Source organism: Pagrus major, chromosome 19, assembly GCF_040436345.1.
Source record: "Pagrus major chromosome 19, Pma_NU_1.0".
Lineage (NCBI taxonomy): Eukaryota > Metazoa > Chordata > Actinopteri > Spariformes > Sparidae > Pagrus > Pagrus major.
Window position 1 is genome coordinate 15,932,882 of NC_133233.1, and position 16,692 is coordinate 15,949,573.

The 16,692-nt window shown below is 44.4% G+C and overlaps 1 protein-coding gene across 1 annotated transcript; it reads right to left on the reverse strand.

Moving 5' to 3' along the window:
- Positions 1-4,650: 4,650 nt before the first annotated feature.
- Positions 4,651-15,230, reverse strand: rdh10a (retinol dehydrogenase 10a). Its single transcript, XM_073488875.1, has 6 exons — positions 14,647-15,230; positions 13,962-14,197; positions 7,773-7,871; positions 6,535-6,680; positions 5,885-6,016; positions 4,651-5,742 (listed from the first exon to the last, which is right to left on the reverse strand). The coding sequence occupies exons 1-6, from the start codon at positions 14,930-14,932 to the stop codon at positions 5,619-5,621; spliced, it is 1,023 nt and encodes a 340-aa protein (XP_073344976.1). The 5' UTR covers positions 14,933-15,230; the 3' UTR covers positions 4,651-5,618.
- Between the last annotated feature and the right edge of the window lie 1,462 nt (positions 15,231-16,692).

Here is a 16,692-nt window from a genome sequence, read left to right on the forward strand (position 1 = left end):
TCATCTCAGTGCAGTATCCTTCATCTTAAAGGATAAGCCTGGGGATATTCTTTGTTTTCGTTTGTATTGTCAACAAGTCCTGTGAAAAGACCAAAACCAATAATGCATTAGTCCCTCTTACATCACTTTCTAACCTTCCTGCCTTGCCTGTGACCCTCAGCCCACTGATCCCACTGATCCCTACAAAAATGAGAAATAAAGGCTCAGTGATGTTGGAAAACAGCTGGGCATTGTAGTTTTTAGCAAATGTTACTGAAATAGGAGTAAATCATGTATTTATTGCAGGCAAATTTGAACAGTACATTAATACATGCGAGTGAATAGCAGGAACAGTGCCAGGGTTTAGGCTGTTGCTTCACAGACAATACTTGTTATCAGGATCAGATTCTTTCTGATGGCCAGCAGGGGGCGACTCCACTGGTTTTAAAAAGAAGTCTGATCATGTAAGCTTATGAGATAATGACCCTCATTCATACTTGAGTTATTGCAACGCTTAACTGTTTCCTAATGAGTTTATGGTCTCAGTGACTAGTTTCAGGTGTTTGTCAATAGAGCATGATGTTCATTTAGTAAATTATGGTCCTGTTTAGAGTAAAACAGACGATAAAGCAGGGTATGACTTACGGCATGGCTACCTTGTTATTGGCAACACGTACGCCTTGCAGACGTCGGTGCGACGAATAGAAGCTACTTCGGAAAAGACGTAGTTTGGGTCGCCAGAATGTCGGCGAACCGCATCGCTCTGACATCCAACATCTTCATCCTCTCGTTCAAATATGGTGACGTTTGGCTCCAGAAAACAAAGGTGCAGAAGGCCGCATAGCCAAACTCAAGGTTTCAGAATGGCAATACACAAACCAGCTTGCACTGGTCTTATCCTTGAAATCTCCCATCATCTGACAACCTTCTTGTTTCCTTTCTGGTTTAATATGTGACAAAGACGTTGGTTCATGTTGTCCTTGATCAGGCTATACAAATGAATAACTGCAACTTTTCTGATGTCATGACATCCTGTTAATTTGTAGTGGACAGAGACCTCATCACCACTTAGTGAAGGAGAAATGTGCTTTGTGTTTTCCAAACAGAGACACTTAATCTTTAACTTTACGACTCTGATAGCACAAGCGTCGATTGTGTGCGCCTTATCTATCACATACTTGCGTTGCATCATTCCATCACCTCCCCTTGCGTTTTTCTGCGTGTAACTCAACCACCTCTGCAACGCCAAACCCACTCTGCTCCCTCCCATTAGCGAGATGAATGAGTGGACAGGACAGCGGTGGTCTAATTCGGCTTCACTGACTAATGGACTCAGCTGGCAGCTACATCTGCTAGCCATTGAGGAGCGCCAAGGCTGTTCACACACATTAGCAGCAGATCTCCATTCCAGAAGCTTGTTCAGGTAGTCGCACACCAGCTTCAGGCCGCGTTAGACCCGAGATGAATTGCCTTGCTCTGACCAGCCAATATGGGAAGTGAACCTTGCTGCCCAAAATAGAACAAAATCAATGGGGCGGTGGAGCTTGTCCGTGCCATGCAAAAGCAAACGCCAGAGTCATTGATTTTTCCGTCTGAATTATGTGCCATCGACCCCCTTGAAGTCCTCTAAATTAGAGCTGTATTAACAGGAGGATAAAAGAGTGAGGGGAATCCTATAGATGTTGACAAATGTCCGTGCAACGATTCAAGCCAAAATCCTAATAGTTTTCTCTCTTGGATGAGTCCAAAAGCATTTTTGGGTGTACTTAAATAAAGGCCTATTTCACAAAATAAGACCTTTTTGAGCCGAGTCCTGGAGTGGCTGGTGCTGATTGCTTCTGTACACAGAGGGATCGAAACTGTCAGTACAGCTCTCCCGCATATTAGAACTAATCTGCCACTGAGCAACTTTATCCAGGCCCGATTAGTCACGGCAGACGAGCGCTGTGGGCTGCCGAGGCTCTGACATCTCGCCGCTTCCCTGTAATGCACCAGGAGGAGCTCGCAGAGTCTGGAGGATGGGGTTTATTCTCCGTCACCCACCGAGAAATCAATTAGTTCTGTGGAGAGATGAGTGTCTGCTATCACACTGATAGACGTGTGGAGGATCATTTAAACTCCCAGGATCCATTTTGGATTGAAAAGCCGTAAGGTTTTGAATGCAAAAATTCAAAAGCTGTACGGTTTTGAATCCAAAAATTCAAACGCTGTAAGGTTTTGAATCCTGCATTTCAACAGCTCCAACAAGCCTCTAGAAGGCTTTTATTTTGGTAACAAGGCACACACCTTAAATGACATTTAAATCTCTGTTATTAGTGTTAGGGTTAGGGTTAACTGGTCAATTGAGTCGATTTTATTGACTGATGGAAATTGATTGAGGGAGAAAGGATAGTGATCTGAGACAGCGTTGAAGAGATGACTGTTTTGTCCGGGACAGATTCAAGATTTGTAAAGTTCAGCCTCCAGGCCAGGGATCTTCACAACCTCCATATTCCTAAGATTTTCTGCAGGGGAAAGGACACAGGTTTATTTTGTTCACATGTAATTTATTGGAACTGTTCTATTATTATATTTCATTATTCATTTCAAGGAAGTAGTTTCACAGAGCTTAGGGGCCTCCTGCAGACGTTTCTGGAGAAGAAATATGAATCTTGGTATTGTTTTTCATTTCTTGGCCTCGAAAGAGTCTGGAGGGAATAAAGATGTTTGTTTAAGACTTAAGAAAACTGTGTCAAAAATTGCATTTTCATTAAGCTTACAAGTCGTCCCCCCCCCCCCCCAAGCTCAACAACAGCCAGCCTGTTATGCTCTGACTTTTAATCTCAGAGCACAAACAGCACCTCAGGTCACCAAAGTCCCAGAGGACGTGAACTCTTGGTTACTACAGCCGAACACAACTCAGCAGTTTGAGCATGTGAGTCCAAATGCAGCTCATGACATCTTTGTGACACCAATTAGGAAATGTTGCTTAGTTTCTTGCTTTTTGCCTTTGGGGAAGTAAAAGGTCAGGGTCAGCTTCACGACGGCTCCAGTATAAATGTTAAGTTTCAAGTTAAATGTTAAGACACCCTCAGCCTGCATTATTTTTATTCTGCATGAAGTCACATAAGAATAATCTTTTGACCCCTGCTAACCTTTCTGCATTCAACCTTTCTGTAACTTTAAGTGGTTTACAGTGTGACTGTCACTTTCTCATCCTTTCTTTAAAACATCATGTACATGTGCTGTACATACAGTACTAACAAAGGCCCCACGGCTCCTGCCCTCTTTAGCCAACACCCAGTACCTAAAAGGCCACCTGACTCACTGTGTGGCACAATGTGGGAGGACAGTGATACTGATACTAGTCAGAAGAGGAGGAGACCGGGTAGATGTCGTCATAACAATGGAAAAGCGGTGTCCAAGAAGTTCATCAGCATTGCAGAAGATCCTCTTTCCTGTCACTCGCCGCGGTGATTCACAGAATGCAGAATAGCAAATACGAGGCAGACCACTGTACGAGTGGCGACACCATCTTTACGAGCAAGAGCGTGGGTGTGAAAATGCTTCAGGTCAAGAGGGGAGTTTTCTAAAACAACGCTCAGGGCCACTGTAGGTAAAACAATAAATGAATATAATATTCCAAGAGAATGCTCAGAATTTCCTAGTATAAGTAGTGAATTTACAAGGAATAAAACTATCTGAGAATAAACTGCTAAATTAAGAAGAGGCAGAAGGAGGAGAAAACTGAAATATGTATGAGGAAAATACTTGAATATTCTCAAAGATTATCAAGTTTTAAATTTGCAAGAACGCAAACTCTGAGATTAAAGTCACAGATTTCCAATAAAGAAAAATTCTGACAAATACTTTTTGTTTTGTTTTGTTGAGGAACCACATCACTTCACTTTACTCAGGGGAAGCGGTGCCGTCTGTGGTTTTTTCTCATAAATCTGACACTTCTCAGAGACCTAATTTCTCAAGACCTGGGAACTAATAATCTAAAAAAATATTTCTCGTAAAGTTGTGACTTTAATCTTGGACGTTCTGAGCCTTTTCTTGGAATATTACCACCCCATCCCCCACTTTTTTTCATTTACCGACAATGGCTCCAATACACCGTTGTAGTTTTTTCCCCCCAACTCAGTTGAGAGTCCACACGCTGACCATCAGGTAATAACGACACATCGTTTAATAATCTAAATCACTTTTATTAATTTAAGTTAGGTAGAGACACTAAACATTGGAACCACATTTGCTCTGCTATGGAGCAGTCTTCAGAAAATTACAAAAAAAAAAAGAAAAAAAAAGAGGCTTATGTCATACTGTCAAAAAAAATGGCAAAAATTAAGAGGTAGAGAATTTAGGCTCATTACTGTGACTGAAGGAATGATGCCTATTGGAATGTAGTTGAAATTCAAAAACTCTTGTCATCCCAAAGGTATATAAAATGTTCATACATCAAATATGGTGGAGACAGTCTTTTTAGGATACTGGGGTATTCACAACATTAAAACATTTACATCCCACTTTAACTGGACACGGTGGACGATGGACAGGAGAGTTAAAGTGTTACTTTGGACAGATTAATGGAAAGCTAATGTCTTTAATGCATTTCCCTCAACCACACATCAGTGTTGGGACAGCGGTTCACCAGGAGTTACAGCCTATGTTGCATTTTTTTTTTCTTTAAACAAATAATATGGTAACAGATAAATTTACAATATAAACACCACAGATCTTGAAAATATAGACAAGTGAGAGAAAATAAAAATGTATTTCCTCTCCGTTTCTCCCAAAGCAGTACATTCTGAATGTGTCACACATCGACTCCCTCGTCCACTTTTCATTCGAGAGGTTAGTCGATACAGACCTGAAACAACAACAGGACCATTAACGGGACAATGTTGAGTCCCCATTACACTGGAAACACTGAAGATTTAAAATCAGCCACAATCTGGCCTTTAACATGTCCCATTTGGAATGACTTCATTATCAACATATATGCTACATGTCTGTAACTTAACAACAAAAAACGGAATATGGTAAACTTAAATTGTGAAATGTTCATCTTGCTTTGTTTTTAAATGACACAAGCGACAAATCAGAGTCATGTTAAGCTGCAAACCAATTTCCTGACTGCCTGAAAAAAAGAGCCTCTGCGCGGGGAGACGCTGGGTAGTTTGAAATGCTCCGTTCAACCTTCCTACACAGAGAATGCTGGCAGTGTAGAGAAAAATCAGAAATTACAGTGCATGTCTACAAAAATAAAATAAAAGTGAAAACATTTTTTTTTTACTGTTTGTACAGTAACATACTGTATATTTCCACAATGACACTAGATAAGGCTGGTGACTACATTACGTAAATAGTTAATTATTGGATACCTTTTTCTGTATGATTTCAAAAACTAGTGACACAGAATATAGATGTTGGTTTCTTTAAACAAACTTAAAAAAAAGACAAAACAAAGTCAAATAAATCCTTTGTGTAGTACACAGCTTTCTTTGTTCCAGAGGAACAATATGGTAAACCTTTGCATTTGCTCAATGCAAGTGCACCAGTCAAGATTCAGTCTTTCCTTCCATTTTCATCCTCAGTGGTTGTTTCCTCATGCTTGCAGGTTTATGTGCCTCTGTTCGTGTTACAAACAGTGCCCCCTAGATCCCGTTCTTCGCCTCATTGTTGTTCATGGCCTCCTTTCGCTGAGCTAGGAAGGGGTACATGCACTTGTCGGCGCCGAGGAACCGGTACATGCACACAATGGCCTCGAAGGGCAGGATGCTGCGGAGACGGGACGGAGATAAGATTAATGACACAAGATACTCGTGTATGGTTTACTGAGAGCTGATGGAGTGAAGAACTGAAATGGAGCGGGGTGTATATAGGAAGGAAACGGGATATCAGAATGCAGGAGGGAGCTCACCTTTTCATGAAGTTGACCATATAGACGATACGCGGTGTACAGATCATGGGCTGGTCGGTGAGGATGGCCCTCATGGCCTGTTTCACACAGAACTCTGGCTTCAGGGGAGGCAGAAATGGCTCAATCTCCTTCCTGAATGGAAAGAAAAATATCATAAAATTGGTTCTTTACAGATGCAAAATTCAGGAAACTTAAAATCAAATTTTACACAGATTACTTTTTGTAGAATTGATTTTAAAAGTGATTTATAGATGCTGGGATATACTTTAAAGAGGTAGATTAGTGGTACAGGTGGTACAGTAACGACAGTAACGCTAAAAGAACATGCCACCTGACTGTAACCATCAAACAAAGTGAGGACTATTTCAGCAGTGGGGGGGGGACTTAGCCCAGGTGCACCTGTTGGTGAGGTTTTCCCCTGGGAAAGTCGCCTTCTTTGTCTAAGCAGAGCGCTGACCAACGGCGTACAAGCGACTTTATAAAATCTCTAACACAACAAACCATCAGCTGCTGCTTTGAAGTTCAAAAGGTGTTTGCGAGGCAATTTTATATGGTGAAAATTACAGATGACAAACTCATCCCAGGTGCAAGAAAGCTTTAAAAAGAAAACAAAAAAACAATTACACTGGCAAGTGTGTGTTGATTCTAACCTTATTCTGCAGCCTTTGAACATTCCCGTGTCTACCAGGTAAGGGCACACGAGAGTCATGTTGATGCCGTCCTTCTCCGAGGCCTTCAGCTCATGGCTCAGCGACTCGTGGAACCCGATGGCACCGAACTTACTGGCACAGTAATCCTGAGGGAATAAAGAGAGAACAGGTTAGCCCTGTAAAAGTCTGCCCCTGCCCGCACCCGGGGACCACAGAGAACATTATCAAACATGCCCCATGGGCTCAGAGGTCTCTCCTTGCTGTTAATGATACAGCCACAAAAACCTGAGCGAGCCTGTCCGCTGTTCTACGGTTTCATTAGCATTCTTCTTCGGTGCATCAGGAGACCGCTCTGCTTGGCGGGAAGGTTTTGATGTGGTTCGCAGTGGAAATAATCTTTTAAGTAAAAAAAAAAGGCTTGGGCAAACACAGATGCATGTTGATAAACATGGGGAGGATAAAGAGATGTGACTGTGCCCACATAACAGGCGAGGGCTTTAGTTCCCTGAAATTAATGTGCACGTCTGAAATCACATTGGACGCACTTCCAGGAAGCATAATAGCTGAACAAAAACTGACTTAACTGCAGTCCCTTTGAAGGGGGGCTTTATCATTATGGATGAATGCTCGTGCAACAAAAGCAAACGTGCAGCTATAAAAACCAAGCCAAACGGAGAAGAAGTCCCTGTAGACCATCTGAAAATGACACCATTCTCAGCCTCTGTTCTCAGAAATATCAAAATAAGACCTTCAAGGAGGGCTACCAATTTACTCCTGCTGTGGTTATGGAGATAAATGACTCCACTAAATATTTTAATATGCATTAAATAACAAAAAGAATCTGTACTGGGGGAGAAAAAAAAAAAACTATAGGAAGGAAAAACCTTATCCATTGAAAGCTGCTGTGAGCTGAATACTGAGTGAGCACCAAGTTGTTCACAAAGCAGTGATGAAGATGTTTCTGTCCCTTGGGGAGCTGTCAGCTCATTCTGGCCCTGGGGCCAGAGCCCAATAGGGGCCCGACACCCCCACTGCTGCAGATAGAGGAATCTATAAGAGGCTCCCCAATGCTCATCTGTGTCCCTTAATTTAACGGGTGGAGGGACAACTAGAGAAAGGGGGCCTAGCCTCCCCTGGCCCAGTGTGCTAGCTGGCACGCTGAGGGCTTCGGAGAAAAGCACTGGTTTTGGATGGTGGGAACGATGGGATGTGTATGTGTTGTTGTGTATGATACTAACCTCCACTCCAGCTGTGCTGAATAAACCCAGGGAGCTGGCAACCGTCACAATGTGACCATGATTCAGCTCCAGCATCTTGGGGAGAAACGCCTTGGTGGTCTGGGGGAAGGACAGAAGAGACAGAAGGGCAAAGGAAAAAAAAAAGAAGAAGGTTAGTTCACTTGCAGTTTGTCTGTGCCAAAGCCCTTTGATCCTCTCTGCCTCCCTCTCATCCCCCCTCTTCATGTGCTTCTCCCCTCTTCTCCATGGTGATGCAGAGAGAGGCGTCTGAATGAGAATTCATAACAGGCAGAAAAAAAAAAAAGAATCCGTCTGAGCACTGGAGGTGCTGCGCTGGAAAGTATAAAAATTTCACTTGAAAGTTGTTGTTTTTTTTCTTTGTGGTAGGTGTGAATTAGGAAGAGAAGAATGAGGGTTTTCACCTCTTCAGGTATTCACTGAACAAACAGGTATGTGGTGTGTGTGTGTGTGTGTGTGTGTGTGTGTGTGTGTGTGTGTGTGTGTGTGTGTGTGTGTGTGTGTGTGTGTGTGTGTGTGTGTGTGTGTGTGTGTGCTACTGTACAATCTGTTCTTTTCCCACACAGATCTGGTGCCCGTCGCTGGGCCCGGCTCTAAAGACTTGGTGACAACACCAATCATAGGCCTCCGTTCACTCAACAACAATACAATCCAACCTCTAGTCTACCCGCACAGCCTCGCGCCCTGCCTGAGCAGCAGTCAGCGGAACAATCGGCGGGGTGATGAGCCCTGAGATGAAAGAGTTTCACCGGAGTGCCACGTGAGAGCCTGAGTGGTTCCACCGGCCGGTTTGATGAGAGTTAGAGAGGTGGTGTTAGCGGTTACAGTTGATTGGCCTATGGATCCTTTCCCCATTCTGCCCGTCTGCTGACTTTGGACACAGCATGAGCCAATCAGCAGGTGTGACATGTGACGGCAATGACAGGAACTGACCAATCACTCTCCCACTGGGAGGTCTACAAACAACCAGCATGCCTTTTGTTGGTAGCACTGCTAGATCTATTCAAGTCAGACGTGCGCTGCCATAGTGAAGAACAATGCATGAAGTCTACAACACTTCAGAAAGTCACTGAGGCTGCAAATAAAAACACTGAGGACACCTTTAAATCACAGTTAGTCGATAAAGTCTGAAGGAAAAACACCAAACTCTTTGGTTACAGGATGTAATGTAAAATATGGCTGGTTATGACTTCTAACAGGTTAATTCCTATCTCCCAATAATTCTGTGGTCGTGTAAATGAAAGGCGAAAGTTTCATTGGTTGGTACAGTATGCAAGCCTGGCCAGAGAAATGATTCAGCCTCCTTTGTAAACATTTGCTGGAGGGAAGCACAGAGCCAGAGAGTGCATGGTACCAGGTAGTACAGCCATGAAACCACTGGCAGGGGAGGAAAAGCCTCATTAAAACTGCACCCAGAGATTAACTGCATCGGACCTACTGACTTCTAGTGCAATCTCTGCTATGCTTTACTGTACTGTAATTAGACGTCTTTATCCTTGTGTTGGGAAGTAAAACTGGAAGCAATAAGTCAGATCTGCGCAGAGAAAGCCAGATGACTTCACCGTTTGAGTTTATTCTATAGTCGGGTACAATATTACTGATCTGACTCGGCTCCAAACATCTGCACTTTTCCAGGACATAAATTTTCAAGTTGCTGCAATATTCAACTCATCGAATGATGGGGCCCCAAAGAGAGGGAGCGAGAGAACACGAGGCCTGGATAAAAGCTGAGAAAGGCCTCTGCAAGCCAGAATGGCAGCGGATGAGGGAGAGAGAGTTGCGTGCAAATGAAGCATTAACTTAAGATATGCCCATACCTGACTAGAGCCAAAGTTTCCCACTCCCACAGCAACTTTCAGAGAGCAGGGAATGACTTGATCTGGCACATTGCTATTCGACTAAAGCCAACACTCAGATACAACTGGACAAGTTTGCTGAGTGGTCTGGAAATAACTGGAACTGATGGAGGAAAGGCTGATCCCCTCAGCTGGAGGACGGGGCAAAACGTGAACAAGCGTCCCGTCTCTTTCCCTCTCTCTCCCACCCTCGCGTGATGTCCCGCTTCTCATGGCAGCTCTGGCATGTGGGTATGACCCCCGCTGACCTCTCAGACACAAAATGTGTGAAGGCGACCAGGGGCTCGTGTCTTACATCAGAGCGGCCGTAATTGGGTCTCAACGCTCCCTTGTTCCGCTAAATTACCCGCTGACACAGTCGGGCCTCCTTGGCCTATGTGGGGGTGCCTTGCCCGCTGCACCCCCTAATTGGTGTGTGCCCCCAGGAGCATTTAAGCCACACAAAGCTTCTTGCAGCTGGGGTGTCAGGCTGCATTAGTGCAAGCGCCTGACCAACAGGAATATGAACAAAATATTGGCCTTTGCGTAGGACCAGATGGCCATTTAATTGGGCTGACTTCTCCCTGGATGAGAGAATGAAGGAGAGAGAGAAAAAGCCTGAGCTCGTCTGATCCTACAACCGATCGCAGAATTCGAGTGGGTTGCGTTTACTGGACTTTAGGGATGAGGGATGCAGATTGGTCATGTTGTGGTGGCCATGCTAGTTACAGTTGACTGAGCCTTAACCCCCCCGCTGGTTGTACCACTGGAAATCCAATTTACCTGGAAAGCAACATCAAAAAGCCAGAGGGGATGTAGTGTCACTGCACGACAAACATCAAGAAGCAGCCAATAGAGTGCGTCACCAAACACAGTTGGTGCAAACAATCCAATTAATTCATCAATATCTTGGCTTTGTTACATCTGGTAACCCAGTAGAATTACTAATCATTTTCACAGATCACCAATTTAAAAAAAGGCTCACAAATTTAAGTTCATGGGCAATTAAACCTTAGCTGTATGGAACTTAAGCTCGCTTAACCTGTACCATTATTTAAAGTCACTTCATTACGCACCGTTTTCTTTGCCTTTAAGCAGATTTTTTGGACATGTTCAATAAAAAATAGCTCTGTAGCTATGAAAGCTAAATATTGGTCCCAAATGCCAACTTTTTAAAAAAGATTTTCAGATTTAATTCCACTGAGGGCTGAAACAGTTGAATCTTCTTTATAATTGATTACATTCATTTATCAAGCAAAAATGCTAAATACTCTTTGGCTCCAGCTACTCAAATATGAGGACTGGATGCTGTTCTTTGTCACTTTGTCACAAACTGATAATCTTTGCGTTCTGGACAGTTAATCAAAACATCACATTGGGCTCTGGGAAATTATATTGAGCATATTTTTTATAGTACAGTATAATTTACAGACTAAGACGATGAAAATAGTTGTTAGTGGCAGCTGTAATCCCATCCCTTGAGAACAGGTACTGCTCAGGGAGAGACCCAACGTGGGAGTAGTCATGGCTAGCTCCAGTGAGGGGTACAGGTGCACCAGGCCTGAGGAGGGGCCCATATAAAACCAGTCAAGTAGGACCCTTCTGCCTGGCTGCCTCCTTTCTCTGGATACAGCAGGAATGCGGCCTGCGGAACTTGGCTCCTGTCGCCTGGCATCTTGTCAAGCTGATCCACAGACAAGAAACCAATTGTCAGATAAAGTGGGTCAGCAGCAGCTTACCATTACCCTCTCGCCTCGCCTGTGGATGGGACGGCACTGCCTTCCTTCCTCTTTTCTTTCCTCTGCTCTTTTCCCGCCATGTCACTGCCGAGGGCTCTGCGCTTTCATACAAATCGCACGAGAGGTACGATTTCCAGGAGAAGGGGAAATTACTGCTTATTGTTCATAAACCACCTGTTGGATAACCGGCTCCACTGGACACACACTAATCCTCAAACACAAACTGGTGACACTTACTGAAATGACTGCGCATTCCGTCCCGCCATGACTAAAGGCTGAGGCTCCAACATCACAAATCGCCAGCTGGACTAATCAAAGCGTCAAACAAATTAAATGTTATGACCCCCTGCCTCATAAAAACCTAAAGGGAGCGAGGGACTGAATCATAGCCGTTTGTCCGTGTGTGTGTGTGTGTGCGCGTGTGTGTGTGGCAGAGCCGGATGAACAGAGCTGGCCTCCATGACTGCCATGCAGCTGCACCCACTGCCTCCAAATCAGGTTGGGAGGAGTCAGAGGGGCCTGTGGAAGGAGGACAGAAGTGTGGGGTCTGAGCTGGGCCGGTCTGGCAGACACCCACACACACTACGAATAGCATCCGCTTCCTGTTCATGTCTCCATCCCTGCCTTATTCCCACTACATCGGGGCTTCCATTTGCCTATTTTACACTTTTCGATGTAGGGGAAGCTTTGAACCTGCTGTCATGTTACTCTTGAGGAACTGGGTGTTTGGGTCTCTCTGATGCTTCCCTGACTGGTGTAAGTCACGATGAGGTTTTGTCAAACAGTGCCACCTGACTCTGACTCCTCTCTTGTAAATTCCCTCTAGGGTCACCATTTAAAACATGAACCTAAATAAACAAGGTTTAAAAACCACTTTGTATGACTTTGCCCTAAATGGAGTGTATGAGTTGAGTCATGAACCACAACTAAGCCATTTTATAAAACCTGTTGTTCAGAAAGGAAAAAACTAAATCAAAGGCTTGTGTAATGCACCACCTGCATGCAGTGAGTAACTGTACCATGTTTGTGTAAGAGGAAAGTGGACAGTTCCCTGTTAGTCTCAGCTCTATTCATCTAGCTTGTGTCTTTAATGAACCACATCCTCCATTCTGGCTGTCGCCATTCATTAAGTCCCTCTTTCATCTGCCCCCCTCCCCCCCCCCAACCCTAAAGAAACCACGCTCTCCACAGAACATGGGAGAACACAAACACAGGGCCCCCATTAAAAAATCCCAAATTTGCCACCCAACCACTGGATCCTGACTCCAAAAGAACGTGGAGAAAGCCAGCAGAGAGGCACATGAATAGTTGAATGGAGCATCCATTAAAAGGAGGAAATACACAACCTGCCTGACTGACAACACAAGAGATTTTCATGCTCAATTAGGGAGCTTCACGATCACCGTGGTTTCATGGTATCATTGAGAATGCAGCTCTCCGTAAAAAGAAGAGCCTGCAGCCAAAGTCTCAAAATGAGCATCATCCGCCTCACTTCATCCATTGCCCAATATATCGTGACAAATGCAATCAAAGATGAAATAGTCAATTCAGCGCTGTGCCACCAGGCAAAGGACAGTCTCAGTCCTTGCAATTCACTCCACAGCAGGCCTATAAACCAATTTGTGCAAAATCACTACAATTGTCCCACAGAGGTGGCCATTGCCAAGCAACGCAATCAATTATCATTACTGGTTTGTTTAGGAATCTAGGAGAGGGGCTTAAATGCTAAAACACTCAAATCAGTGAGGCCGCGCTTTTCAATGGATGTCTAATTGCCCGGCTACACACACACACACACACACACACACACACACACACACACACACACACACACACACACACACACACACACACACACACACACACACACACACACACACACACACACTGTTTAATGCTGCAGCGTATGCTTATCTTAAAGCGCAACATATTCACTCCATCAAGTCCACGTAGCCTTTCAGATAAGTATTCACACTGAAGGGCCCCCGAGGAAATGAGCCAGAGTAAAATCTGATACACAACAAATCACCGCCTGCCAACAAAATGTGGTGAGATGATGCGATGCAGATCCAGCCCATGTACGGAACCACCTGCCTCCATCACGCAAGTCAGATTTGTGCAGATCTGCACTGCAAAGGAGAGGAGCGGGAAGGGCCGACATACCACGCGGATCCTCGGTTACTGGGGCGGCCAAAGAGCCAAACCCGTGACTTTCCTCTGGCAGAATTAAACTAAGCGGAGCTGAAATTTGAACAAGCAAGGGAACTATTTATGGTCACACTTTTTCAATCCTGCAGACACACATACATACACACACACAAACCTTTGATTCTTTTATTTGGCACACAGAAGGAGAAGATTATGAATAGGCTTGCAAGTCAGGCTGGAAACATTCCTGTGAACTTAGCATCACAGTAAACACATCTGATAACACTGTGCTCATGGAAACTGAGGCAGATAAGTCAAACCATCAGACTCTAACCGCTAATACACACACACACACACACACACACACACACACACACACACACACACACACACCTCATTACTCTGAGTTTACACTTTTGGCATGCTCAATTGCCTGTGCGTCAACTCACCCAGAAGTGTGCGTGACAGTTGACCACCATGGTGCGCTCGATCAGCTCGTCGGGGCACTCCAGGAGGTGATGGCCGGAGACGACGCCGGCGTTGTTGATCAGTATGTCCACCTCTCCCACCTCTCGACGCACCTTCTCAGCTGTAGAATACACACTCTCCCGCTTTCCCACGTCGCACACATAGGTGTAGACCTGCGGCTGGAAAGGAGGGACTTCCTCTACGCCTCCAACAGGTCCTGGAGGGAAAAAGAGAAGGAAACCGAGATGATGAGAGTGATCAGGCTGATTCAGAGTTATTGTCACTTATAAAACTGAATTATTCATTAATTATTAATTGACTTAGATCATTCATCTATTATAATGCATGTTAAGAGTGACTTTTGGAGGTAGGAGTTGCACACTTAATTAGAAATAGGGACCACCTGAACAAGCATTGAGGAGTCAGGCTTGTTTGAAAATCAAAGATAGTGTGCAGAGATGCCTGTGAAGCGTTTCAACCATGTCCATGTGAAACAATGTGTTTGTGTAACACTCACACTGCTTACAACACTGTATAGTGTCCTTGACATAGATACATATTGCCGCTGCAGAAACAACACAGAATGCCACCTAAAGACACGCTGATCGTGCGTAATTTTTTTTTTTTTTTAAAAAAGCTGAATTGCTGGAAAGAAAGCACACTTACCGTCTTTGGTTATGGGAGTGTCCAGCTCATGGTATATCTGCCGCACCATCTCCGCCGTTTCCTCATTGCTTTGGCTGTTTATGTCCCATAACACCAGTATCGCTCGTCTCCGGGCGAACTCCTTGGCGAAGAGCCGCCCGAGGCCGCTTCCAGCCCCGGTGATCACGCACACCTGTCCCGCCACGCTCTTCTCCTTGGGACGCACAACCCACTTCGCCCCGGCAGTGACAAAAGCCCAAAGCACCTTCAGAATGACCACGAAGAACTCCGCAATGATGATCATCATCTTGACCCAATCAGTTCAAATAAGCAGCGAGGCAGAAGAAAAGCGCAAAGGGAGTGAGTCCCTCTTGAAAACCTGGTTGCAGCAGATAGGCAGGGTCACGCCGACAAAACTTGGGGACTACAGTACAACGCACATGCACGCAAAAGTGACGAAAAAAAAGGCGCAAGCAGGACCGCAATCTGTGAGTTTAAGATGCTGCTCAGTCAGAGTCCAGCTGCCACTTTAGTTGCAAGTGAGTTATGAGCAGCTACTACCAAACTGTGCGTCCTTCTTCCTCCGCTGCTCCTCCACTCATCTCACCCTCACTCGCATCTCGCTCGCTATTTATTCAGTCCACCCATCAGCGCTGGACCCAATAGGACGGAGACTTGAGCGCCTGTCAGAATGAAGCGCTCGCTCCATAGACAACACTCGGGAGGTGATGTAACCTAGAAAGTCTTTACCTAACACTCATCTCTTGCGGGGTTTTTTCCCCCTGTCTGTTTGACATCACAAAGGAAGATCACTGAATTGGCTTTCCCCGTTATTTAAAAGCCCTCACTGTGTTGCTCTTTGTACTTTCGTCAGGCAATATTCAAAAACAATGTTGATTATTAAAATAAAGAATGTGATTTTTTTTTGAATATTTAATATCCAGTTGTGCCTTGATTGATTTCAAGAAATGTCTCGTTTTGATTAGAATTCGGATTTGTTTTAGTATTACCGTGTTTTTCCCAACACGAAATACAGATTTCACACCACAGACACAGATCAGGCCATATCTTACAGGTCCAGGTCAATGTCCGCTCATTCATACATGGAAACAGCAAAATAATCGTTTTTCCCCTAAAAAAAAAAAAAATCCACACTTTATGACTATTGAGCTGTTTTTGATTTGATTTGAAGACATATCATAGGAATTTACTAGCAACGATCCATTGTGATCTGCTGCTCACTGCGGAAAAGTGAAAGTGTTTGATAAGGTACGCAGCCAGACGTAAAAAAAAAAAAGGGGGGGGGGGGGGGGGGGGGCAGCTGGCCAATGGTGATCTGTTTCTATGGGCAAACATACGGCAGGTTATATATCTTTACTGTCTCACACGAGGAGAATTCTGATGGCCAAAATGTGATTATTGCATCCAGTGAATTCAAATGATTGCTTCTGAAAAGGGCCTAAGTATGAACAGCAACATGTAGGAAAGCAAAAGCAGGCACATTTATTCTAAAGTTCCCTTACAGAGCAATAATCTATAGATGAGTACTACTGTTAAATATACTGTAGCTCTCGGCACACGTGCTTTTTAAGCAGAATATTTGATTGTGCATCTAAAAATATTTGCATCAAATAATTTCATAGGGAAGAAACAGCATTTTGTGTCTTGTCTTATAACCTTGCTGCTGCTCACACTGCCTGTGTTTTACAACCTGGAGCAGGCGAGGTGGTCTCTTCTCCACTGAGCTCCAGAATCCAGCGGAAGGGTTCAGCGAAGGAAACTTCCCCCTACAGCAGCAGCAGCAGCTCTGCACACGCACACCGGCCTGTAAAATGAAGTGTTTGCTCCCTCTGCCGGATGAGCGAGTGCTTAACCATCACCTGTGGCATTAGAATTAGAAAGGAGCCGTCATAAACGTGCGGTAGACCATCCTATTTTATAACAATAACACACGTTTGTCGAAAATATGGTCATGGATGACAGAATGAACATGTTAAAGTTAGCTTAGCATTAGCTTTCCAGAATTATAACCGAATTCCACCATCCAAATAAAACAAAATAACAAAT

Bases quoted from the DNA above. Each gene is read 5' to 3' on its own strand.
- rdh10a (XM_073488875.1), bottom strand. From the start codon at position 14,932: ATGATGATCATCATTGCGGAGTTCTTCGTGGTCATTCTGAAGGTGCTT. The intron at 7,872-13,961 runs GTGAGTTGACGC...TCCTTCCCCCAG, and splicing joins ACTGTCACGCACACTTCTGG to ACCACCAAGGCGTTTCTCCC. The intron at 5,743-5,884 runs GTGAGCTCCCTC...CCGTCTCCGCAG, and splicing joins ATGGTCAACTTCATGAAAAG to CATCCTGCCCTTCGAGGCCA.